General features: G+C 43.2%; 1 protein-coding gene across 7 annotated transcripts in view; it reads right to left on the bottom strand.

The window, feature by feature from the left end:
* Window positions 1-22,691: 22,691 nt before the first annotated feature.
* LOC149315618 (transcriptional repressor CTCFL-like) overlaps window positions 22,692-26,647 on the bottom strand; it is a 37,018-nt gene continuing 33,062 nt past the window's right edge. For 6 of the 7 annotated variants that reach the window (XM_089513756.1, XM_089513763.1, XM_089513759.1 and 3 more), the window contains 2 exons: window positions 25,724-25,841; window positions 22,692-24,885 (listed from right to left, as the gene is read on the bottom strand). In XM_089513756.1, the coding sequence (XP_089369882.1) occupies window positions 24,764-24,885; window positions 25,724-25,841 (240 nt within the window). In that variant the 3' untranslated portion in view covers window positions 22,692-24,763. The remainder of the gene's footprint in view (window positions 24,886-25,723; window positions 25,842-26,647) is intronic. The other variant, XM_089513757.1, reaches the window with a different exon arrangement.

The raw sequence follows: 26,647 nt of genomic DNA, 5'->3' as shown, positions 1-26,647 counted from the left end.
GAAGATTATCAGACAACATCCCACAGCATCACTCTCATCCTGTCCTTCTCCCATCAGTGATGTGGAATGGCCTCGTCCTGCTTCTCTATCATCCTTTTTTTGCTGTTTGATAATCTCATTAGTAGACACAAGCTGAACATGAGTCAACAATGTGATGCAGCAGCGAAAAAAATCCAATACGATCCTAGGCTGAATCAATAGGAATGTAATATCTAGACTGAGAGAAGCAATAGTGCCATTCTACTCTCCTTTGGTCAGACCTCACCTGGAATACTGTGTCCATTTCTGGGCACCACAGTTCAAGAGAGATATTGACAAGCTGGAGCAAGCCCAGAAGAGGGTGACCTAAATGGTGAAGTAAAACCATGCCCTATGAAGAATAGCTAAGGGAGGTGGGAATGTTTAGCCTGGGAAAGGGAAGATTAAGACATGATGATAGCCATGTTTAAATCTTTGAAGGGAAGTCATGCTGAGGATGGAGCAAGCTGGTTTTCTGCTGCTCCAGAGACCAGGACGTAAAGCAATGGATTCAAATAACAAGAAAAGAGATTCCACCTAAACATTAGGAAAAACATCGTGACAGCAAGAGCTGTTTCACAGTGGAATACACCGCCTCAGAGTGTGGTGTAGTATCCTTCTTTGGAAGTTTTTAAACAGAGGCTGGATGGTCATCTGTTGGAGTACTTTGATTATGTATTCTTGCATATCAGAGGGTTAGACTGGAGGGTCCTTGTGGTCTCTTCCAACCCTATGATTCTATACAAAAGCTGGGAAGCAATAAATCAATGCTATAATGGGGACAAGGGTGTGGCCCTCTGAGGAAACCCAGAGAGACAGACTAGGGTCCCAGGAGGTCCAGATTTGGCCCCAGGTTTTATGGGCCCCCGAATGATATTCACTACTTATCCTGCTAACTACTAACAGTGGCAGGTGGCTCCCATTTTATTTATTTATTTATTTATTTAGGTATTTATATCCCGCCTTCAGCCCTAATGGCTCTCAGGGCGGCTTACATTTATTATTATTTTTTAACCAGACAGTTCCCTGCCCGCAGGCTTACAATCTAAAAGACACGACACAAAAGGAGAAGGGAATGGTGAGGGGGGGAGGGGATCAGGTCCAGCATTCTTCTCTCCCTCTGAGGCCTGGACCAAGGCAGATGGACCGGAGGGAGGGCTCTGCTTCTTCCAGGCAGGCCTGGTGGAGCTTGCCTGCCTCTCTCCCGTTCAAGATGGTGGCTGAAGGGAGGGCTGGTCTTCTTCTAGGAAGGCAGTTGGAGTTCGCCTTCCTCTCTCTCCCCTTCAAGATGGTGGCTGAAGGGAGGGCTAGTCTTCTTCTAGGAAGGCAGTTGGAGCTCACCTGCCTCTTTCTCCCCTTCAAGATGGTGGCTGAAGGGAGGGCTAGTCTTCTTCTAGGAAGGCAGTTGGAGCTCACCTGCCTCTTTCTCCCCTTCAAGATGGTGGCTGAAGGGAGGGCTAGTCTTCTTCTAGGAAGGCAGTTGGAGCTCACCTGCCTCTTTCTCCCCTTCAAGATGGTGGCTGAAGGGAGGGCTGGTCTTCTTCTAGGAAGGCAGTTGGAGTTCGCCAGCCTCTCTCTCCCTTTGAAGATGGTGGCTGAAGGGAGGGCTAGTCTTCTTCTAGGAAGGCAGTTGGAGCTCGCCTTCCTCTCTCTCCCCTTCAAGATGGTGGCTGAAGGGAGGGCTAGTCTTCTTCTAGGAAGGCAGTTGGAGCTCGCCTTCCTCTCTCTCCCCTTCAAGATGGTGGCTGAAGGGAGGGCTAGTCTTCTTCTAGGAAGGCAGTTGGAGCTCACCTGCCTCTTTCTCCCCTTCAAGATGGTGGCTGAAGGGAGGGCTAGTCTTCTTCTAGGAAGGCAGTTGGAGTTTGCCAGCCTCTCTCTCCCCTTCAAGATGGTGGCTGAAGGGAGGGCTAGTCTTCTTCTAGGAAGGCAGTTGGAGCTTGCCTGCCTCTCTCTCCCCTTCAAGATGGTGGCTGAAGGGAGGGCTAGTCTTCTTCTAGGAAGGCAGTTGGAGCTCGCCTTCCTCTCTCTCCCCTTCAAGATGGTGGCTGAAGGGAGGGCTGGTCTTCTTCGAGGAAGGCAGTTGGAGCTTGCCTGCCTCTCTCTCCCCTTCAAGATGGTGGCTGAAGGGAGGGCTAGTCTTCTTCTTGGATGGCAGTTGGAGCTCGCCTTCCTCTCTCTCCCCTTCAAGATGGTGGCTGAAGGGAGGGCTGGTCTTCTTCGAGGAAGGCAGTTGGAGCTTGCCTGCCTCTCTCTCCCCTTCAAGATGGTGGCTGAAGGGAGGGCTGGTGATGGTGAATCTTTCTGTGTTTTAATATAAGCAATAATGGAAATATTGCAGGTGCTGACCCTATTTTGGACATTGAGGATTACTTTGAAGTTCAGGCTAAACTGTGGAGCAGATTCACCATTCCACTGATACATAAATCAGCAGTTGCCACTGGTAACCATGCCAGTACTGCAGCATATTCTCCGACTGGGCAGATTAACCCTCTTCCATTCCACTTTTCAGCTGCTTTTAAAATGTCCTGGTTTCTTACTCCTCCATCCACTCCCCCCTTGTTTTTCCCCTTTGATTAAGCTTACTTCATTTGTTGCAGACTGGTTTCAAAGTGCAAACATAATTTACACTCAGTTAACTTAGCAATGTGGAGAGGAGATGTTGAAATCTTGTCTTTCTCAGTAGGCTAGGGCAAAAGCAAATTGCTACAGCCTGAAGGGGAGGGAATGTTCTGCCCATTCATTCATTACTTTGCTATCTTAACTACACTCAGGCCCCATTCAGACTGACCTATTTGCACTGGGTGGAATGGGGTAGATCTGGATCCCCTCCCCCCAAATCCCTCTGGAAGCAAGTGTCCACTATTTACCTCAGGGTAATTTAACCCTGAATGCCATGCAGCTCTGGGGAGAGCTCTCATTTGCCAAACTGGTTTAAAAAAGGCTCCTTTGCTGTCAATGAAATTTATTTCCACTTTCGTTGAGGTAACGTTTCCTACAGAGATTGGGCCATCAGATGTATGCTTCCCCCCTTCTTAAAAAAAAAAAACAACAGGCGCCAGTATGCACAGATGCTGTCAAATTTAAAAACCTCCAGGTGTGTGTGTGTGTGTGTTGTGTGTATTTGGGTCACTATAGATTATAGATCTCCCCTGCCTCCATTTTCAACCCCAAAATGCAATCTAATGCATCTGCATCCTTCCTCCTTGCTACCTGTCAGAAATCCCCTGCATTCATATATTCATTTGGGGTTTCTGTCATTAGGATTATAAGTTTAGGGTTTGTTTAGATATTATTAGAATAAGTTTATAATGGGTTTGATATATATTAGTCTGTTAGAATGTACTAGAAGGAGATAGATTGATGGTTAGCTCTGTGCTAGGATTGGAATGTTACAATGTTAGGGAGTTAGCCAGCCAGGCAGAGACTGTTCCTGTGTTGGGGGGAGTTAAACCTTAAGAGTTATTGCTATTGCTTATATGATGTTATGGTAATATGTTCATGATACTTATATATGTTGCTGTTATATTCTAAATGCTGCCATGTATGTTGGATTGTGGGATGATGGGATATATAACCATGCTTGAATATATTTATAGGCTGTTAAGGTTCATTATTACTTAGTCTAGTGGTGAAGGATGTTTGTGATTCAAGGCCACAGGTGCAAGGAGGAGATAACGCCTTGTGAGAACTTAATTGTTTTGAGAGTCTGCCAGAGATCCCGGACTAGAGGACATTACATCATTGGGGAGGAGATTCCTCACTGCACGGGAAAGACTTATCCAATTAATTTCCTTTATTGCTTTATGGGGGTGGGTATGCTTGTGGGACTATAACCCATCTGTAACTATGCATCTTCATTCCTGACAAGAAAGTCACTTCTCTTGTATGTGCACTATTTTCAATAAAGTTGGTACTTTTACAGCCCAGCCTCTTACTGGAAAAGGAGACTGCAAGCAGGAGCCTGACAACACCCCAATGCCTCATACACTAATAATAATAATAATAATAATAATAATAATAATAATAATAATAATAATAATAATAATTTAATTCCTCACCTTGGTATACCATCTCTGCATCCTTTGCTTTCCCTCAGTGAGCCCAGTTCCTTACAGACAGTAGCAAAAGCATTCTGTATCAAGTTGCCAAATTGAGAAAGAAACATTTGTAGCATTTGCATTGTAGCATTCGCATATAAAAAATAATTTAGAAAAATAGCCTTTTGCAAAGTGCGTGCTGCTGGGAGCAAGGAAATGAAAGGGAAAGTAGCACAAGTGGATACATTCTATCTATATATGCATCTACCTGTAGAACTATGCACATAGATCGTCAAATATATAAAAAATAAAAAAATAAAAAGAGAGCTGCCTGGTGCGAGAGGGAGGCTTGTTCTGTTCTGTGCCCTCCCTCTGACCTACTCTGAACTTGACCCTTTCTCAGGCACCCCGATTGCCCTTTGCATCCTTCCTCCGTCTCCTTGGCTCCGTCAGTCACCCCAATTGCCTGGCATCCCTCTTTCCCCAGCTCCTTCCTCCTCCTCCTCCTCCGCCCTGATGAAGGGGAGGGAATGTTCTGCCCACTGCCCTCCCTCTGACTTAAATCTCTCCCCTGAACTTGCTCCGATCATGATTGGGGACAAGTTCATATTCGCTGAACCTGTTTTTTTAATAAAAAGATACAGCTTTTACTCTGCTTCCAGGTAACCCGCGCTAAGGGGCATTTGCCCCAGAACGGGTGTGCAAGCCTTGGATTCACTTGTGGGAGATTCGGGGCAAATATGAACTTCACGTGCATAATTCAGTTCCTGTAAAGTAAAAGGTAGTCTGAATGGCCCCTCTGATGTTGCTTGGCTGGTTTTCAGCTGTAAAATGTTGGAGGGTATGCTGCATAGAATCATAGAGTTGGAAAGGCTCTCATAGGCCATTGATTCCAACCCTCTGCTCAGTGCCAAATCTCCAAGTAAAGCATCCCCAGCATGTCACTGTCCAGCTTTTTTAAGAAGTTGCCCAGAGAAGCAATGGTGTCACTAGGATTGGCATCACCCAGTATAGTAAGTCATGGTGTCACCAGCTCATTGGCCTCCACCTATACCACACCATACAGAATCCTTTGTAATGTTTTTGTACTAATTTTGTAATTCCTGTATATCACTGAATATGGACATTAAACAACTAAAGATAAAGGTGTCCTCTTTGACAAGATTGTCAAATCATGTCCAACTGTAGGAGGCAGTGCTCATCTCCGTTACTAAGCCGAGAGAGGCAGCATTGTCAAAGGTGTATTACCTTCCCACCAAAGTGGTACCTATTTATTTACTTGCACTTTTACATGCTTTTGAACTGCTTTAAACAACTAGCAAAATTAAAATGATGCCTTTATATGACAATATCACACACACAGCCTATATGTATTTACATGTACATAGTTTCATGTGGTTAAAAAAAACCTGGGGCCACTCCTTTCTCCTCCAGTTGAACCTCACCCCACTCACACCATCTCTTTAGCATTTTAAAGGGATGCAGGCAAACTCCACAGCTCATTTCTGCCAAAAGGTAGATGTTTGTGGAGCAGTGGTGTCACCCCCCTCTTAGTGACACCTCACCACTTCTTTAAGCAATTGGTTCCATTGCCGAAGCACTTTCACTGTCAAAACATTCTTTTAGTCAAGGAGGAGAAGGAGACAGTTTTAGAGTTTGCAAGTATGCTGTTGTTGTTGCCCAAAGTAGTAAGAGATAGTAAGGCCCTGATGATCAGCAATAGTTGACTCTACACAAATGAGAACCAGGGTGATGAAGAACATATTTAAAAACAATACAAATTAAAAACTATACATGAATAAAAATACAAACATAAGAGTTATTTTAAAAGATCCTAATCTTGATTAGGATCTTTTAAAAAGTCACACCAGGAAGGTTTTCAGAGGAGGCACAAGAATTTTCCTATGTTAGAAAGGCACAACAAAATGGCTTCATATACAGTAAGATCTGCATCCCCATCTCTAAAACACAACACTTTCCCATAAATGCACATATTCGGAGTCAGAAGGAAGGAGGCAAGCTTGCCAAGGTTTATTGCCAGCGCACATCCACTTAAATCCTCAGGGACTACAATAGTGTATCATTAGAGGATCAATTTAAAACCCTGGGGAATTTGATTAAGGCATTTCAAAACACAAGTGGAGACTATTTAATCCATGCAAGCTTTTAGTTATTAAAAAGAATGTTAATGTGATACGGGCAGTGGAATATCTTCTGTCATGATCAAGCTTCATCTCTCCCCAGGCAAACTCCTTTACAGTATCCTTGAGTGAACTTTCCATAAACCAGCTAATTTGACCTTGTTTGTGATTAACTAGATACACTCCCATTAAAAATAGCAAGACCACATGCTCCCTTCTCTTCTGCATTCTGCAATATTTATTTGTTTTTCATATTTTTTCATTGCTACCCCTCCCCCCCAAAAAAAATCTCCAAGAGAGGCTCATCATTATCTGAAATACACCGGTTGGTTTCCTGAAGATTTACAAAGTAAAAGACAAAAAGAAATGTGGAAAGGGCTCCTCCCCACCCACATCCCACAATCTCAGGCATCCAATTCTTTGGGTTCATCTACACTGTTGAAATAATGCAGTTTGCCACCCTTTAAGTGCTGTAGCTCCAGCCTATCAGATCCTGGAATTTGTTGTTTTACGAGATCTTTAACATTCTCTGCCAGAGGGTTGGTGCCCCACAAAACTACAAATCCCAGGATCCCATAGGATGGAGCCATGGCAGTTAAAGTGGTGTCAAACTGCATTATTTTGACAGGTAGATGAACCTTTAGTAATAAACTTGAGTCAGTACTAAGTGCAACAGGTCACAATAGAAGCAGAACTGCTTCCTCTCCCTCCCATCATAGTGGTCTCTGGTATTGCACTTCTAGCCCTCTCTTCTAGGGTTGTGGATCTCAGGGCACTAGCTGAAGTCTAAGGGAATTGTTTTGCTCCTCTTGAGACCCTTTCACACTAGTGCTACATTCCATTTTAACTGGCATGGTTCCATCCTATGGAATCCTGGAGTTTGTAGTTTGGTGAGGCACTGGAGCTTTCTGCCTGAGAATTTTAGGCGGGATACAGACTGCCCATTTGGGGTGGCCTGCAGCCGCCCCTTTGCGCCACGTATTTGGGCCAGGGCAGCCACAGCGGCAGCCCAGAGGCCCCAATCCAGTGCTTTTCAGGACCAGAGAGAAGCGGCAGGACACCTCAGTGAGCTGCTGCCAGGAGAGAAAGGGGCCACTTGGCGCCTTTCCCCCGGCTTCATTCCTGCAGCTGTTTGGTGGCTGTGGAAACGAGGCACTCTCCAAGAAGGAGCTCCATTTCGGAGCGCTTTCCAGCACCGCTGAAAGGGCGCCCCAAGCACCCTGCAGCGTCATGGGGATGTCACGCCCATGCTGCGCCATTTGGCTACAGTGCGGCTCTGACGTCATAATGGCAGTGCCCGTGTATACAGGGCGCCACCATTATCACACCACAGTTACGTGCTAGGATTGCGGGGCCTGTAAAGGACGCCCCGAGGCAACCCTCACACATATCCAGGCCGGCACAAAGCGCTGATCTGGAAAGTGCCTTAAATACTCTTCCATGAATTGCAAATCCCAAGGTTCCATAGGATGCTGGTATGGCAGAGCGCCTGTGTGATGCAGAGATTTAAGTTTTGGACTATGATTCTGGAGACCAGGGTTTGAATCCCAGCTAAGCTGCTGAAAGCCACTGAGTGACCATGGGCAAGTCACCCTCTCTCTCAGCCTCAGAGGATGGCAGTGGAAAATCCCCTCTGAAGAAACATGCCTAGAAAACCTTGTGATAGGTTTGCCTTAGGGTTACCATAAGTTGGAAATGACTTGAAGACACACAACATCAACAGCAACAACAATGGCAGTTAAAGTGGAATAGAGCCCTATAATTGTGACACTAGGCAAGTGACACTAAAGGAGAAAGTTTGATGGATGTAAGGTGGCTTTAAGGCCTGGGTATCACTTCCAGGCTGGTACTGGGCACTCTGGATAAGGGAAGAAGTGTTTGTGTATTACACTTGGTTAGTGCTGGTACACCAAAAAGTCAGGAATGAAAGGGAGAGATGGGGTTGAAAACATTGCATTTATGGACTTGGGCCCATCAAGAACTGTGTCTAGTTCTGGATACCACAATTCAAGAAGGATATTGACAAGCTGGAGAGTGTCCAGAGGAAGGCAACCAAAATGATGAAAGGTCTGGAAACCATGCCTTACGAGGAGCAGTATAGTGAGCTGGGTATGTTTTACCTGGAGAAGGGAAGGTTGTGAAGTGACATGATAGCCATGTTTAGATATTTGGAAGGATGTTATATTGAAGATGGAGCAAGCTCGTCTTCTGCAGCTCCAGAGAATAGGACACAGAACAACAGATTCAAACTACAGAAAAAGAGATTCCACCTCAACATTAGGGAGAACTTCCTGACAGTAAGAGCTGTTCAACAGTGGAATACACTGCTTCAGAGTATGGTGGAATCACCTTCTTTGGAGATTTTTGAAGAGGCTGAATGGCCATCTGTCGAAGGTGCTTTGATTGTGTATTCCTGCATAGCAGGGCATTGGACTTTATGACCTTTGTGGTCTCTTCCAACTCTATGATTCTATTTGAAGCAAAGTGGGGGATATTGTTCCAGGATCATGACTACTTGCCCTGGCAATAGTGGTATAAGGCTTGTGAAAAAGCCCCAGCAGCCCTGCAAGGCTTGGATTATCTTCCCATGTGACATCTGTGTTGCAGATAAGGCCACACAGGATGTGAGCTGTGACACAAATGGTGACAGCTGCTGAAGTTAGTGGACATATTTGCATCCTGCCTGGCTACTGAAAAATGCGTAAACCTCACACCTGGTTCTGGTTTGCCCTGCAACCTAGTTAGCAGTTTTACTCAATATCCAGCCCCACGTATCCAAATTGTTTCACCCATTTCCACAATCAGCAGTCCTTTCAGCCTATGCTTGCCTCTGTGACATCAGGAGGACTCACCACTGGCCTCAGGTTTTGGCTTAGAAGTCTCTGGAATGCTGCTGGTTTGCAACCCTACTGAGCTTCATCAGTTCAATATATTCAGGATTAGCCATGTTGGCCATTCAGCAAAATAAAATACAACCCACAATCCATCATCACATTTCTTCTCCGGTATGATTCTTTTTAAAAAAACATATTTTGCTTAGTGATGAAGCCAATGGACCTCTGAATGCTTGCATGATGCATTTTGTGTGTTTCAGTTGGTCAATAAAAGTATTACTCTTTCTGGATCTTGTTCTATCCATTCTATATATTATTCTCTATTTTATTATGTGCTGCTAATTGGCCCTTATCAATGATCATAGTTGGGCTGAAACTAGAGAATAACTAGAAGTCGATAACAACTAGAGGTCAATAACAGTATTTAAACAATGGCTACAACAGAAGCACTTCTAAGCCTGCAAACTAGCAGTTCTTATCTATATCATGTGTATTTAGCTAATCTTTTTAAAAAGACATTTTATGCTGGTGAACATCACAGCATCCTTTGGCCATTTGTTCTAGAGTTTAAATTTGAATTGGAAGCTGTCTGATATGAATTCATACTACTGTTCCTTCTAGCATGGTATGATCCACATCACAGGTGGGGAACTTTTTCCTTGCCAGATATGTTGACCTACTACACCATCAGGCCCAACCAGAAGGGTTGGCATTGGACTGTGGCAGATATATACTTGTCCCTCCACATTGGTTGGGTTTAGGGACGCAGGATCCCTTTGAATTTGGAAAAACCGCAAATAACAAAAACACGATGTTTTTACCTGAGAGAACATCCGCCAGATATTGACCATAGAATTGTGCTTGAGGAGCTGCAAATGCCTAGTGGAGTGTTCTCTCTAGGAATCTCTAGGACCTTCAGTACGACTTTTGGTTAAAGTTGACCATGGAGTTGCACTGGAGGAGCTAGATATTCCTAGAGAGAACATATGAATAAAATCCGTGAATAATCAAATCTGCAAAAGTCAAAGCCGCAAATGTGGAGGGACGAGTGTACTATGAAAAATTTAGAAGGTCAATGAGGCTCATCTCTAATTTGTAACGACTAGTAGTAGCTCTCCAGAGTCTCAGAGAGACTTTGATAGCCTAATCTTTGACAGACAACCATGCTGTCTGGAGGATTCTCAGATTTGCAAATCCAAAAAATAACTGCTCTTAACTTTGTCCATTCTGTGACCTTCTTCATTCATTGTTCTGCATTGGCTATGCTGAACAATTCACCTGGACTTACAGTGCAGCTGCTGAAACCTCCTTCTCGATGGCCCTTCCATGCCTGATGGAGAGGAAGATACACCTGTGGCTATCTGATTATGTGCCCCTAGCCAAACATGAAGTGATTATATCATCTGAGGGCTCAGAAGCTGAAATAACCATTTTGCATTTAGCTACAGGGACATAGCCAATGCTTCTGTGGTTACTCACCAGCACTCTGCTCTCTACCAGGCACAAAATGTTCATGGGGGAGCTTTGGCTCTCTGGTAGGTCAGGAGGGCTTTGGTCACTGTAGAGGAAGGGGATACCAGCCCCTGCAGTGACCACAATTAGACATACACAGGCATAAGGCTAACATGTACCTGAGATGTCACTAACAGGGTACCAACCAAAGTGTGTGTCCTGCCACTAAGCGCCAGACCCTCCCTGGAGCAATGCCTTTGTTTATCATAAGCATGCTTGTTGTCTAGTCACGTCATTGTGTTTGTGTTACTTGGGAAACTGAACGACTCTTCTCCAAGTTCTTTGCCCTCAGTCATTGTGCCTTGACTTCAGGTCATCTTTTGAGTTTGCATTTGTGTGTTCTAGAAAGCTAAACTATTTAAGCCTCTTTTGATCATGACTTGCCTTTGGTTTATGAGGTGGAAAATCTAATGCCCTCAACCACTGACCAGAACTGCTGCAAGTTCTCCTGAGCACACCCCACTGGAATGAAATGAAGAGGAGTAGTGGAACTACTTTGCAGTATTCTAAATCTTCTTTTTAGTTTTTTGTTCAGTTCCATTTTGTATAGGAGACATACACTTTTATGCAAGTTGCCTTGTCCCCCACCCCCACCCCTTCTACAGAAGAGATCAAATGACTGAAAAAATAGTTGTAGTAGGAATGGTTGGAGTAGGAGTCATAATCATCATAGCACACTAAGAACAGCAACATCGGGTCCAATGTGGGCCATTTGTGGACCATAAGACTTTATGTGGCTTACAGGCCTTCCAAAAATTCTGACACTGAAAGGAGTTATTGTGTGATTTGGCAATAATGGTGTATGGCAATAAGAGTGTATGTGTAGGATCCGTGGTGGATTACAGTGGAATGAAATTGTCCAGACTTGCTTACTAGGGATGGAAAGAATATTCAAAAGTATTAAATCCAAGGATCAAATGAGAAAACTCATATAGGTGCGGTACAGACTGGCTAAAAAGGGCAGCCTGCCAGTGCCTGTTTTTCCGCTGGAGGGAAGCCACAGCCGCCAAACCGCGCGGCTTCCTGCCAGCGGAAAAAGAACCCGCAAAAAGTGGGCTCTTTTGAAGCCACAGTGGCGACGTAATGTGTGTGCCACAGTGCCGCACAGTGCTGTGCGGATGCCACGTGGCGCTTACGTAACAATGGCAGCGCCCATGTATACAGGGTGCTGCCATTGTTACTCCCTCATCACATGTGAGGATTGCGGGGCATGTGGGTGCTCCACCCCCTGGCAACCCCTAGCACATGACGAGGTCATCAGAAAGGCCGATCTGTATCGGGCCATAGTTTGTTTTTGGAGGGGGAATTGCTTGGGAAATGGCATTTTTGGCTCAGGAATTCTACGAAGCGTTAGGAAGACGACATGCTCTCTCGATCCCTGTCCTTCATGGCTGGCAGCTCAGGGGGGAATGGCTGTAACTACTATGTTACGCCATATAATTAATTCATCTTTCCGGGAAGGGCGGTTTCCATCCAGCTTAAAATCTGCACTTGTAAAACCACTGCTAAAAAAGCCCTCCCTAGATCCCCTGATTCGCAATAACTATCAGCCTGTTTCGCTGTTGCCTTTTCTGGGGAAGGTGATCGAGAGAGCAGTTGCCTTCCAGCTTCAAGGGATCTTGGATGAAACGGATTTTCTAGACCCATTTCAAACCGGCTTCCGGGTGGGCTATGGAGTTGAGACCGCCATGGTTGCCTTAGTCAATGATCTCTGTCTGGGCATGGACAGGGGGAGCGTGTCCCTGTTAGTGCTCTTGGACATCTCAGCGGCTTTCGATACCATCGACCATGGTATCCTTCTCGAACGCCTGAGGGAGTTAGGTATCGGGGGCACTGCGCTCCAGTGGTTCCGTTCCTACCTCTCGGGTAGATCACAGATGGTGCAACTGGGGGACTGTTGTTCCGATAAGAGGGCGCTTACATCTGGTATCCCTCAAGGAGCAATTCTGTCCCCTATGCTATTTAACATTTACATGAAACCGTTGGGAGAGATCATCCGGAGACACAGGGCGCGGTGTTATCAGTACGCTGATGATACCCAAATATGTTTCTCTGTGCCTCCGACTAATGCAGTGACTAGGGATGGCATCTCTCCTCTAAATGCTCGCTTAGAGTCAGTAATGGGCTGGATGAGGGAAAACAGACTCAGTTTGAATCCAGAGAAAACGGAAGTACTCGTGATAGGCTCCCCGGGCCCGGGGAAGGAAATTTGTCCACCTGTCCTGAATGGGGTCACGCTCCCCCTGAAGGACTCAGTTCGCAGTCTAGGGGTGCTTCTGGACTCGTCACTACACCTGACATCTCAGGTGGATGCGACGGTCAGGAGCACCTGTTATCAGCTTCAGCTGATCTGACAGCTGCGACCCTACCTGGGCCGGGGGGACCTTGAAACGGTGGTACATGCTCTGGTAACCTCTCGGTTGGACTTCTGTAATGCACTCTACATGGGGCAACCCTTGTATCAAACCCGGAAGCTTCAATTAGTACAGAATATGGCAGCAAGGTTGGTCACTGGATGTTCCAGGACTAGCTGTATAACACCTATTTTACAAGATCTACACTGGCTGCCCATTCGCTTCTGGGCACAATACAAGGTGTTGGTTATTACCTATAAAGCCCTAAATGGCTTGGGCCCAGGGTACATGGCGGACCGCCTCTCCCCATATAATCCACCCCGCACTCTCAGATCAGTCAGGAAGCATCTGTTGAGGGTTCCTAAGGCAAAATATATCTCGTCTTCACAAAGGGCATTCTCCTTTTTGGCCCTGCACACCTGGAACTCCCTTCCCGACGAGCTCCGCTCCGTCGCCTCTCTTGATCTTTTTAGGAAGAAACTAAAGACCTTTCTCTTCCGACAAGCTTTCCCCCATATGTCCTGATGTTATGCGGTTCTCCCCCCTGATATACAACTGTTTATCCAGCTAGTTTTTGTGTGTGTGTTTTAAGAGGTTGTATGTTTTATAGTTTTTTAAATTGCATTGGGATGTTTTTAACATGTTGTTGGCGATACGTGTTTGTTAAATGCTATATTGTATCACTTTTGTTGTACACCGCTGTGATTGAATTTGGAATTTGGAATAGCGGTATATAAATAAATTTATTATTATTATTATTATTATTATTATTATTATTATTTTCTGCACAAAAGATAGCACTGCTGAGTAAAAATGCTTTTTTAAAAAATGTCCAAACTGCTGTTGCGCTGTTTTTTTCTATGTCAAGTTATTTACTTATTTATTTAAAAATTGTTCTCATAAATTCCAAACCACAAATAATCTCAAAGCAGGGAGAAAAATAGCAAAATTTATCCCTGTCAGCTCACCTGGCTGTACTCCATTCATAAAATCTCTCAGTTTCCAAATTTCTCACCAAACAGAACTCAGGCACCTTCTTAGTTCTTTATATAGAAAATTTTGGGCAGAATTCCATTAGTGACATACACAGACATCATGCTGGTATATATCCTTTTATGATATTTGCAGAAGGAGGTACCCACAACCTCCTTTGCACAACCCGTTGTGTTTACCTAACCTAGCTTTCCTGCCCTTGATGTGTTTCCATCAGGTAAAAACATTTAATGGCTGGGGAAAGGCAGCAGACACCTGAGTAGCATCTGACTGTGTCTTTGCAGCTGGAAGCACACATAGGACTGTGGAAGATCTGAGATGATGAAATTTCTTGAGTGCATCTGACTACAGATATAAAGCTGGACAGAGCCTGGCCTACCCTCTCCAACTCTGTTATGTCTATGGAAGTGGATCAGACAAGACAAAGGGAGCTTGCTGGCAGGTGGTAGTGGGACAGTGATAGAAGCTAGGTTGGTGAACTGTTACACTTTGACAAGCTGATCTAGGGTCTTGGTCATTCTATCTATGGCCCGGTACAGATTAGGAGAAAGGGGCAGCCAGAGGCCGTCCCTTTCTCCTCCGGATTGTTGCCATGGCAACTGCATGGCTGCAACAACGATCCACTGGAAAAAAGAGTTCTGAAATGGAGCTCCTTTCCCACAATGCCACCAAGGTGTCATTTGTGCCCTGGGGCGTCACGGTGACATGTCTTGTGCATTGCACCATTTGGATGAGTCGCACAAGATACATCATGGATGTGCATGCTGTATGGATGGCACTGCATCAAGATGGCACCGCCCGTACGTACTAGGGTTTGGAAGCGTGCGGTTGCTGCACACTCCCGAACCCTAGTATCAGTGGTGCCACTCTGCTTTTGGCCCACTTTTGGCCAATATTCCAGTCTTTGGGCTAAGCTGAGAGCCAGTGTGGCATAGTGGTTGAGTGCTGGATTAGGACCCTAGAGACCAAGGTTCAATTCCCACCCAGCCATGAAACCTACTGGGTGACCTTGGGGAAATTACATGCTCTCAGCCTCAGGGGAAGGCAATGGCAAACCTCTGAACAAATCTTGCCAAGAAAACCCCATGATAGATTCGCTTTAGGGTCACCATAATGACTTGAAGGCACACAGCACGCACACAGACTTTACATATGTTCCATGAAGCTGGACCCCTCTTTCTTTCTTGTAAAGGTACAGGTAAAGGTAATCGCTTGACATGAATGTCTAGTCGTAACTGACTATAGGGGGTGGTGCTCATTTCGATTACTAAACCAAAGAGCCAGCTTTGTGGCAAGGACTACTCCGGTGGTCATGTGGCCAGCATGACTGCACCGAACGCTGTTACCTTCCCACTGAAGTGGTACCTATTTGTCTACTTGTATTTGCATGCTTTCGAACTGCTAGGTTGGCAAAAGCTGGGACTAGTAACAGGAGCTCACCCCCTCATGCAACACTCAGGCCTTGAACTGCCAACCTTCTTATCTTCAGAACTACCATCTTAACCACTAAGCCACTGCATCCCTTTTGTGTACAGCGACCTTTTCTAGACTGGGACCATAGTGCAGGTATAAGGTGAGCACTAAATTTTTTTTTTTTTGCCAGCTATTTCGCCCAAAATTTGCCATCTGACTTAACATACAGACATATCCCACACACCAAAAAATATCTCTGTTGGTACTAATGAAGGAGTTTGTGTTTAAATCAATGCACAGAGCAGGGAAGGAAGAAAGTTTAACTTCTCTCCCCATGCATACATGTAGCAGCCACAATCTACATTTTTACTTGTGGGGGAGAGATATTTTTAAAATAATATGCAGGTTTTGTTTGTTTGTATGTCACTTGTCACTTTTGTATATCTCTGGTGCTAGTACCTTTTGGAGAAATGTATTGAACTTACTTTTTTACATCAGTGTTTGTGGTATTTTGAAATGCATGGCTCTCTTGATACCTTAATTGCTGTCACCTTGAGACTGAACTCATGCCTGGACATGCAAGGAATTCTATTGTGTATTAAAGCAGAACAGTTAATAGTGCACCAGGTTACCAAAGCAAGCCCCATTTTCTCTTCCATCCTCCTGTAACCAAAGGAAAGCATATTATACAATGGGGAGGTGATTTCAACTATATGAAAAAGAGTCTGTTAATAAAAAAAAGCTGGATATGATGACCATAGATCCTGGATAAATGCCCTAAGCCAGAAAAAGCTGGATGCACTCGAATACCTTAAAATCACTTCTCTAGAGCAGTGGTTCTTAACCTTTTCTTCACTACAGAACTCCTTCAAATATCTTTTGTTGCCATGGACCACCGAGACTTAACTCAAAAATTAAAACTCTAAAGTGCATCAAAAATATTTATTTAAAGTTGCTCATTAAGTATCTTCAGATTTGGAGAGAAAGGAGAAAGGAGTAAATGCACTCCTATTATAATAGCTTTATTGGAATGATTCCATACAAATTAAAATCATCATCATCCAATACGTGAACACTGAACCGTGGCCTATTATTACTAGTTAATTAGTTATAAATAATTTTGTTAGTTTTAATTAATTATTTAATGAGCTACATCTGGGTGAGCTCAAGTGCCGTGTCAAGTGTCTGTGTATGTAACCATTTTTAAAAATACTTCAATAATTTCAAGGGAAGAGCAGTTCAACTATGCAGGAGTCTGGAGCCAATTTTGCCTGACCATTTCCTGATCACAGGCTCAGCCCACTCAACGTATAGTTAAGCGAGGCCTAGCCTTTCCACCCCAGGGTCAAAATATATTGTCTTGATTGGATATGAGATTGCTAATTGCAAAATAAATTGAAAGTATAACAGGAACCAAGAAGCTTTTTCTGGCAGCTTTTTCTGTGAGCAACCTCTTGGAACTGCATGTTTTGTGAACATTCAACTTCCAAATAGCCATTAAGAAAGACTTGATATAGTCTGGGTTAGCCAAGGGGTTGAAATGTAGCTATCCACAGATCTTTCACACTGTACTTTGTTCCCACTTTAACTGCTGTGGGAACCTGGGTCATCCTATGAAAACCTGGGATCTTTAGTTTAGAGGGAGGTATTTAGAATTCACAGCCAGGACACTGTAATGCCTTACCAAGCTACAAATCCCAAGTTTCCATAGGATGCAGCCATAAAGTGATATCCAACTGCTGTGATGGGGCAGTGTGAAAGGGCTCTCAGATTCATTCCTTGGTATATCCAGATAAAACTGGAAAAGACATCTGGGTGAAATGCCAGACTAAACTGCTAGCAAGTGGATGAAGCTTATGTCTTTCACACACAGTTTTCTTTCTGCTGAACAGTTTCTCTTCCATCAACCCTCTCCAAGAGCTGTCCCTTTTCTGGCTTTCTTTAGCACTTTTCCCAGAGAGTGTGACAATTGTTTTTGTTTTTTGTTTTGTTTTGTTGCATTTGCAATGAAGAAGAGAAGGGAGGTGGGAGAGCTTGGCTGCTGAAAAAAACTGAACATCTCTCCCTTTGTTTGTACAAAAGGGAACACTGCAGTTTTGAAGGCCAAGTATGGAAGTTCTCTGTCAGACCTGTGTTTATCATCAGAGGATTACAGCATAAATGCATCTGATGGGCGCAGAATCCCCGGGATATAATTATAGCAATTATCTGGACGAATCTTCTCATCAATAACCTTTGCCTTGTCCCCTGTAACCTGTCATCCCTCATCATGGGACTGTGAGAATAACGTATTGTTCCAACTCGTTCGCCTGCTGTTGAGAGGGAGAAATCTTCAGCAGCAGGAGAGTCTGCCTGGGCTGTGTGTGCATGACCTCCTGGAGCGAGCAGCCATCTGCCAGATGGGATGGCAAAGCACCAAAGACAGAACAGCTTCTTGCAGCGAAGGCTGCTCTCCTTTCTGACAAGCAAAGCACAAGGAACACAGCTGCAGTTCTCTCTCTAAGGAACAGTGCCTGAAAACTCTGAATGTTGCACATCAGACAAACCTGAAAGTCCTTGTGGCTTGGGAATGAAAGAACATGGGGCCCTGTTTTTGTACACAAATGTCCCCTTTCGCCAGTTGTTGGTGTTGTTATTGTTATTGTGTGCCTTCAAGCCATTTCCAACTTATGGCAACCCTAAAGTGAACCTATCATGGGGTTTTCCTGGCAAGTTTCTTCAAAGGGGGTTTGCCATTACCATCCTCTGAGGCTGAGGAAGCGTGACTTGCCTATGGTCACTCAGTGGGTTTACATGGCTGAGCCGGGAATTAATGGAGTACAAACTATTTTTTCACTTTGAATTTAGTTTACAGCAACTGAAGTAAGATGAGACAAAGGGGGAAAGTGGGAGGAGGAAAGAGAAACTGGGGCATTTTAAAAGTAGGATGGCAAAGGATTAATTGGGACTGTGGCTTCCAATTCAAGACAGTTGGAGACTATGCTGCTTTACTCGCCCAGATGTCATGGAAACCAAAGTAAGGGAAAGAGGGAAATGAACTGAGGACAAGAGCTAAAAATAAATGAATAAATAAGCAGTAAGGGGCTGCCACAAACGAGCAACAAATATTTGACAATGAAAGACCAGTTCAAAGTATTGGCAGTGTTCAACTGTCATGTTGAAAATGCTGGATCACAAACCGTTAACAATGTTCTTTATCTTTGTATTATAGCCACACTGCTCAGTGCTAGACAGAGTTCAACTGTTTCAGTGGTTGACTTTAAACAATAGTGGGCTATTTAAGTAAAAAAACCAAAAAAACCCTCCCTGAACTGAGTAAAACCATTTGCTGGGAAGCATTGCTTCATTAAACAAGTTTCCAGGGTTAGTTTGGCTGCCTAGTAGGTGACAACAAAAGCTTCTCGAAAGGTATTACTTACACTGTCCAAGTGCAAAAGGGTTTAGTGGAGGCCATATAAGGCCTCACAAAAACAGCTGTTTTAAAACATCATGCATCCACCCATCGTGGTACTTCCCATGAATCAAAGTGTAGCTGCTATTCAGGATCAAAATTCCAGGGACAGGTTTGCAAGTGCAGAATTTAAGGATGGGTATCGCCTTCTGAAATTTACAGTGCTTCCTAAATAAAGGTTAATAATAATAATAATAATAATAATCAAACAATCATAGTGCAAACCAAAGCTTAGAAAAGTTATTTTTTAAAAGACTACACCACCTAGAATCCACCAGCTATCATGGCCACTGACAGCGGCAGTCCAAAAAAGGATACCAGCTGGTACAAGAAACATCCCCCCCCCCCAAAAAAAAAAATTAATGTAATTTTGGGCAAGTCACATGCTCTCAGCATTAGGGAAAGACAATGGCAAACCTCTGAACAGTTCTTGCCAAGAAAGCCCCATGATAGGTTTGCCTTAGGGCTGCTATAAATCAGAAATAACTTGAAGGCACACAATAAATTTAGGCCACATTAAAAGTATTTATGGGCCTAAACCCAATACTTGGTCCCAATTACAGTAGAGGTGACCCACTGAATCAATTGCTAAATGGTATGTTAGTCCTTGCATAAACCCCATTGATTCAAAAGGTCTACTTTACTTAGGACCAGCAATAGGATTTAGGCAGGAGGTGGGATTCATGTCATTCTCCAGATGTTGTTCGGACTATAATTCCCAGTATTCCTGACCAGGCTAAGGCTGGTGGGAGTTGAAGTTTGGCAACATCTGGAGGGCCACATGATTCCCACTTTTGAGTTAGACCATGAGAAATAATAGTTCAGCTTTTTTTCTCCATGTGTCAAATATCATGAAGTGCTCGAAAGTGATCTGTCCTGGAAGCTTTACTTGAAGAAAGAAATCAGGAAACAAGCAAGCAACTGGAATGGGTTTAGAGGAATACACCAAGATTGCCAGCAATGTGGAAAGGGAGACACAGGAAGAAAGGGCAAAGGAACTGAGTATGTTTAGCTGGGAGGAGACCATGGAATAGAGGGCCCATGATGATGAACTTCCATTTATTTCCTGCCTTTTCCCCAAGACTAGAACAGAAGACAGTGTATAGATTAACAAATATGGGCCAGAGTTCTCTATCAGCCCATAACCACTGTAGTTATGTTAAGCATGTAGCATCTTCAGCCCTGATCCCTCCGTCCCTGGGCAGCAGCAGCTGCCATCAACAGAGATATGTTTCTTTGTTGATCTGGAAACAGCCGACCGACGTTCCCAACTTTCTTTGTGAGAGATCTGTTGTGAGAGGCAGACACACAGTCCCTGTTCCAATCCCTTTCTTACATTATTGGTTGCTTGCTTGAAGAGTGGGAATTCCATCAGTTGCCTACCCAAACATATACTAGCCATATACTAGCTAGTAAAGAACAGGGAACAGCATCTGGGAAACATTTGACTATGTCCCTATAGCCAGATGGGTAACAGTGAAGACATCCTCTGGGACCTCTCAGGGGTCCTCTGGAGGTCCTACAAAATTATGTCATTGTTGTGCGCCTGTCTATAGGGTCATAGCCAGATGCTTCCCAGACATCTTCCCACTCTCCTCCTGCCTCTATATGGCCATATCAGGATGCAAAAGGTGGGCTTACAACGAGTTTGGATCACTCCCTCAAAGTGTGGTGGAGTCTCCTTCCTTGGAGGTGTTTAAACAGGCTGGATGGCCATCTGTCGGCAGTGCTTCGATTGAGAGTTCCTGCATGGCAGGGGGGTTGGACTGGATGGCCCTTGTGGTCTCTTCCAACTTATTATTCTATTGTGTAAGAAAAGTAGAGGACTTTCACAATGACCCCCCTCAAAAAAAATAACAAGACAGATATATACAGTTTGATGTATATCTGTTTAACTCTAACAAGGTGCCAGCCATTATTTACAAGTTATGTATATATTGTGCCTTTCCCCCCAATGAGCTCAAAGTAGCATTATTTTCTTCCTCTTCACATTACCCTCAGGACAATCTTGTGAGGTAGGTCTGGTTGAGTGGCTGACCCAAGGTCAACCATGATGTTTTACAGTTCTATGGGGTCCAAAACCTGTGTCTCCCAAGTTCCAGTCCAATGCCCTAACCACTAAACCACACTGGGTCTCCATGTAAATACATATGGGATAGGAAACATATTGGCAAACTAGAGTGAGAATGTTTCAGCCTCTCAGGACTCTGTCACTGATCTGCAAGTGGCCATTCTGGAGCAAAGTAGAATGGAATGTGACCACACAAAAACAGGTTGCAATGTGAGAACAGAACAGCAGTTCATAAAGCTGTAAGCTACAGTTCATAAACCTGTGCATTGCAGGACTCAAGTCCATGAAAGCTTGTACTACATTTGCTAAACTTTAGGTTGCAGCAAGACTATTGCTTTTGTTACTACAGCTAGCTCTCTGAAAACAGCAAGACATTTTGCATCTATTAGAGAAATGAAATTATATCACCACCTTGAGGCAAGCTCTTGTCATGGCACTCACTAACGTCAGTATGTCCTTGTACTAGGGTTTTTAAGAACATGCTTCTTGCTTCCATGACTGCTTACCGTATGTTCTCACCTGTTAAGTCGAAAACTTTATGCCAAAAAACTGGCCTCAGAATCCTTGTTGACTTGTATATGGGTCAATACAGTAATACGACTCAGCAAGGTCCTAAAGGAAGTGCTACCCAACACTCCATTCTCCTTATTTCAAGAGCTGCTGCTCTACCAAGAAGAGAGTATGAGTGTTTCCTTGGTTTGCCAGGGAAATGCAAAAGGACAATTGCTTTAGCAAGGAGAGTGGCACACAGATGGCAGTGTGGGGACTGGTGGTTCATTGATGCCTTTTGCTTTGTTCTTTGTTATCTGGCCCTAAGTTTTACCCTCGCCTTATTCATGGACCACATCAAAATCCAAAGTTTTGGCCCCAAAACCTTCCCTTGATTTATACATGAGGCCAACTTCTACATGAGTATATACAGGTTTTGGTTCTTATTTGTTTGACTCATACTTATTAATAAATGTTGGCTGAGATTCTGTATCACTGTCTACACTGTGTAACTTTACAAATCCTTTGCTCACAGAAACCCTATTAGTGAATTGCGAAGTTCACTAAAAGGATTAGTTCACTTAAAGGATGAGGATGCTGTCATCGACAATGCAAGGATTTCTACATCTGATAAAAGCAAAGAGTGAGTGTATGCCAAAAAGACAATCAGAGGAAAATCTGGATGTCCATTTAACAGTCCACTGGAGATGAAACAAGTCCACTCAACAAATCCAGAGTCCAAGAAAGCCGGAAAAAACTGTTATGAAAGTGCAAGTAGACCAGACAGTTTCTTTCAATGCTCTTCATGCAGCAGACAAAATGGAACTGGGGGAATTGAGTGGGAACAGAGGGATAAAATGAAGGGAACTACCACCTCAAAATTTCAAATATCTATTCCAGAAGGTTCCAAGAAAACACTACACAGGTACACAGCACCCCAGTGTGATCTCAGTCACAGAGATCACAAAGAAGAACCAATGTACACTGGGAATTTCTGAAGCACGTTGGACACTTCTGATAAGGAGTCTTCCTATGATCACTGGGCTCTTCTGTAGAACACAGGGCACTTCTGATGTATGGTGGGCACTGTACTGGGCTTTTCTGGAGCATTTGCAATCTGCACTGGGTGTTCCTGTTGTTCTCCAGCACTTCTTAACTGGTATCTGGAAGGACATTGGGAAATCTGGAAGGACACTGGTACCCATTGTACATTGGGCCATGACACATCAATCATTCCTCCATTGTGGAATGTGTGCTTGTATGCAGTAACATCAAAATAGACCCTAGGTGAATATGGAAGTTGCAAAACTGCTCAATTTTTATTCCTGCACACATAAATCAACTTACAAAGACACAGCTTCCATACTGAATTCCAGCCATTATTTTTATTGAATGAGTTTTCCATTACTGAATAGGCTTCTCTTGCAGAAAGTATTCCTAGCAACAGGACTGACTATACCATTTGATCACCTGAAGCAGCAGAAACTATGGGGATATGGTGGAACTTCATGACAAGTTACTGCTTGATTTCAGAGTTGTCTTTCTCTGCTTTACTTATCTTTCTCTCTTTAAATTAGCCTCATGGCTCAAATACAGTGGAGGATATTCTTCCTTTATAAGTAAGGAGAAAATATTTTGGTAAACTGATAGCCTATAGATGGAATGGACAGGTGAGGCCACCTTGTCCTTTGCTTCAAGCTGTCAAAATGTCTCAGGCTAGCCCTGCCTCACCATATTTAGAACAGTGGGCTAAATCTAACACTAGTCCTACCTTGAGTAGACCCACAAAGAGCAACAGGATTTAATCCAAAATATACATTGTGGTGATACCTTTGTGAGGCTAACTAAAAGGGGGAAATACATCAAGCTAGCTTTGAAACCCACTGGCTTCTTCATGAGGTATTTTGTGTCTTTTGTTGGCTGAATAAATATATCAACATGATATGTATTTCTCTCTCTCTCTCTCTTTGTCCTTTCTTTTTTGGTATGACAAACACAGCCACCACTGTATTTTTTTTCTTGGACAACAGGATTTAAGTTATCATTGGCAAACCTCATTCAATAGGTCTATTCTAAATAAGACAAAAGTTGGATTTAGCCCAATAATTATGTTTTCTGGCAGCTGCAAATGATGGTCATCTTTGTATAATGTTCTTATTTCTGATTTTTCTGGAATGAACCCTAGACAGCTGTCAGTAATCAGTAGACCTAAACCCTAAAAAACAAAAAACCCTATCTTTCTTGGTATTCCCAGTATTGCTTTTACAGGTTTTACACACAAATTTCCAAATATTGATGACTCTGAAAAGTCACATATTGTATTAGAAACCTTTATTCTGCTTTTACTTCAGATAATGTTCAGATAATATGGTTTCTGAAAGCCACAGGGATGCAACTGCTTAAGATACCAGTTGAAAAACAACATAATTCACAAAAAAACTTTATTAAGGAAAAAGCAATCATTCTTCTCTTTCCCACTTGTAAACAAATACTAACATTCCAGTAACCTTTGCCTCAGAACAACTGTAACATTTTTACAAAATTTGGGCAGATTGAGCTCTCAGTATAAAAGATATCAATGTCTTGTCTTGATTCATTTTTAAATGTTAAAATAAATACTACAGCATACTTTCTTAAATTAATATCAAGGTGACAAAGTACTATACATTATTCTATTTAATTCTAGTGATTTTTTATTATTTTGAAATAATTAGCTATTTTAGAAGGTGGAGAGATTATTATGGTCACAAGTATAGAATTTAATCTATGCAGTATCTAAGCCCAAGAATTTCTGTTGTGTTACTGAACTTGTAGTTGTCACATCAAAGGGCCCCTCACAGACAACATCTGGTGAAAAAAACCATGAATGACAGTTAAGCAGCTAAGCTCACATGTAGTTTAAAAACAGTTATGCTCCATGTAGTTTAGGCCCTCAAAAACTTCAAAATTTGTTTGATTTAGAAACAGAATGAAATACACATTGCTTAGCCTACAATCTCTCTCAGAGCCCTTCCATACTCTTTTGCGGGGGGGGGGGGGGGAATCTATCTCTAGGCCTGCTTACTAAATACATCTGAATCAATGCTACTGAAGAATAAATTCAAATCACACTTTCACTCTAACTCTCTTTAGCTCAAGTTTAGTTCAACTGAATACAATGGAATCAATCTGGAATCCAACAGTTTATTCAGGACTGATGTGCCCTTGGCAAAAGAAGCAAAGTTATTTGAAACAATTCCAACTGTCTAACCTCCATGAAAGCTAATTGCAAGATACAATGGATCTGCCCTACATGGCTCCAACAGGCCAAATGCCAAAATAAATCCCTTTTTAGCAACCTTTAACCTATGAATAACATTACACAGGAACACATAATAAAACCCAGCATTTTATGCTTTGATACAGCTGAGGTTGCTGATTTGGCCACAGAAATATGAAGTGTCATTCATACTATTTGTCCATCAGGTTCAAGATCATCTCACAGGTAATTCCTTCTTTATTATCTTCGTTTCCCCATGCTCCAACAGGAACAGCATGTAGAGCACTGAACTGAGAGTTCACACAAGCAGCCACTTGAGGAGAGAGAGAATTGTGGGGTATAAATGGGTTATCAATAATTCATCTGTGAACACACACAACAGTGGGGATGCATCCATAATAGCTCTCTTAAATAATATGCAGTTGTGCTTTGCGCCAGGAGAAGGCAACCATCCTCAAAATGTTGGCCACCAAGTGAAGAACTGGCCACAGCAACTATGAATACAATGGTGGAGCACAGGGAGGCAGCTCATAGTTCAAATGGTGGGGCTCACTCTGGAATAATTGAGTGAGGTGCCCCCCATGGCTCAAACCACAAGCTGCGTATGGTGGAGGGCTGGCCTACACAAACAAACAAACAAACAAACAAACAAGCAAGCTTCATTTATATACCGCTTCATACCGCCTAAGCAGTGCCTAAGCGGTTTACAACTGTAAGCTAATTTGCCCCCAACGATCTGGGTACTCATTTTAGCAACCTCGGAAGGATGCAAGCCTGAGTCAAGCTTGAGCCCTTTTGCTGGTCTTGAACTCGTAACCTTATGGTTTTGAGTGAGTGGCTGCAGTACAGGCATTTAACCACTGCACCACCAGGGCTCCTATGAAATCATGGAATGTCTGCTTATCACAGGTATCACTGGATCTGAAACTCCTGATGCTATGCTTAAACTGACTCATCATGTTCTGTTTGTTGAAAAGTTAAACAAGAATAACCAGCTACTAAACCAGGAGACATTAGGCATTATTCAGGACTGACTATGTACTAGGTTTTTATAACAACATTTGTTCTAATTATCCTAGGAAAAGTAACATATAGAATGGTGGCTATGTATAAGCTTCAACAGTTCTACCTGAAATCACCACAATTACTACCTTCTTGTTCATTGCCATGGCTTGATTTCTTGTCTTCTTCCTTTTTTTGCTTGCTTTCTTGGCTGAGCCAAACAGGTCTTTCATCTGTACAGTTCATGGCATGCTTACGCATATTATTCTGTTCAGAACAAAGGTTGTTGTTATTGTTTTTTTAAAGACTTACTAATATGGTTAATAGCAGTTATACTTAGCTGCATTAAAAAGCTTCTATATACTTTTATAAAGAGGGAGAAAGTATACCAAATGTCAAGGGTAGAATCCTATTAATAACATTTGCACCCCATTCAAGCATTCCCTTCCTGCAATTGCCAAACCCAGTGGAGCCACTACTATGGGGAAGGAGAAAGAAGTGATGACTGGTCAACCAAGGCTGCCTCTCCATCCCCCGGCAGTTTGTGTATGAGAGAATAGATGAACAAGACCATCATAATTCTTCTGCCTCTCTCTACAGCAAACTGCAGGGGGATAGAAAGTCAACTTCTGCTACCCAGTAACTCTTCTCCCCCCTCTTCAGTCATTTAGTAGCAGCAGCAGTGGACCCATGGGGCTTGGCAGTTGTAGAGAGAGAGAATATCGCCTATCCAGGGTGACGCTTAGTTCCAACTCCAGGGCTCCTATCACTCACCTTCCCATTTTACCTTTAAAACCCTTTCAGGGTCTCAGGTCTCAAGGTGGCCACTATTTTGGGCAAGTGGATGTGGTGCTTGCTGGATTCAGTGTAGTAATGTTTAACCAGGCTTTCTTGGTAATTACTAAATTAAAACAGTCACACAGAAATGTAGAAATTAAAATAGTAAAGATATATTGTGTACAATAAAAATCTAGCCTTATGCTGATTAGACAGACAGTAGCAACTCAGTTACAAACAAAAGAAGTCATACTTCTCCCTGAACTCCAACCATATTCTCAGCTCCCAAAGGTGAC

Source organism: Sceloporus occidentalis, unplaced genomic scaffold (genome assembly GCF_023333645.1).
Source record: "Sceloporus occidentalis isolate IW3139 unplaced genomic scaffold, rSceOcc1.0.p SCAF_3, whole genome shotgun sequence".
NCBI classification, from domain to species: Eukaryota; Metazoa; Chordata; class Lepidosauria; order Squamata; family Phrynosomatidae; genus Sceloporus; species Sceloporus occidentalis.
The sequence above is the reverse complement of the archived record's forward strand: the minus strand, read 5'-3'. Positions and strand labels throughout refer to the sequence as shown.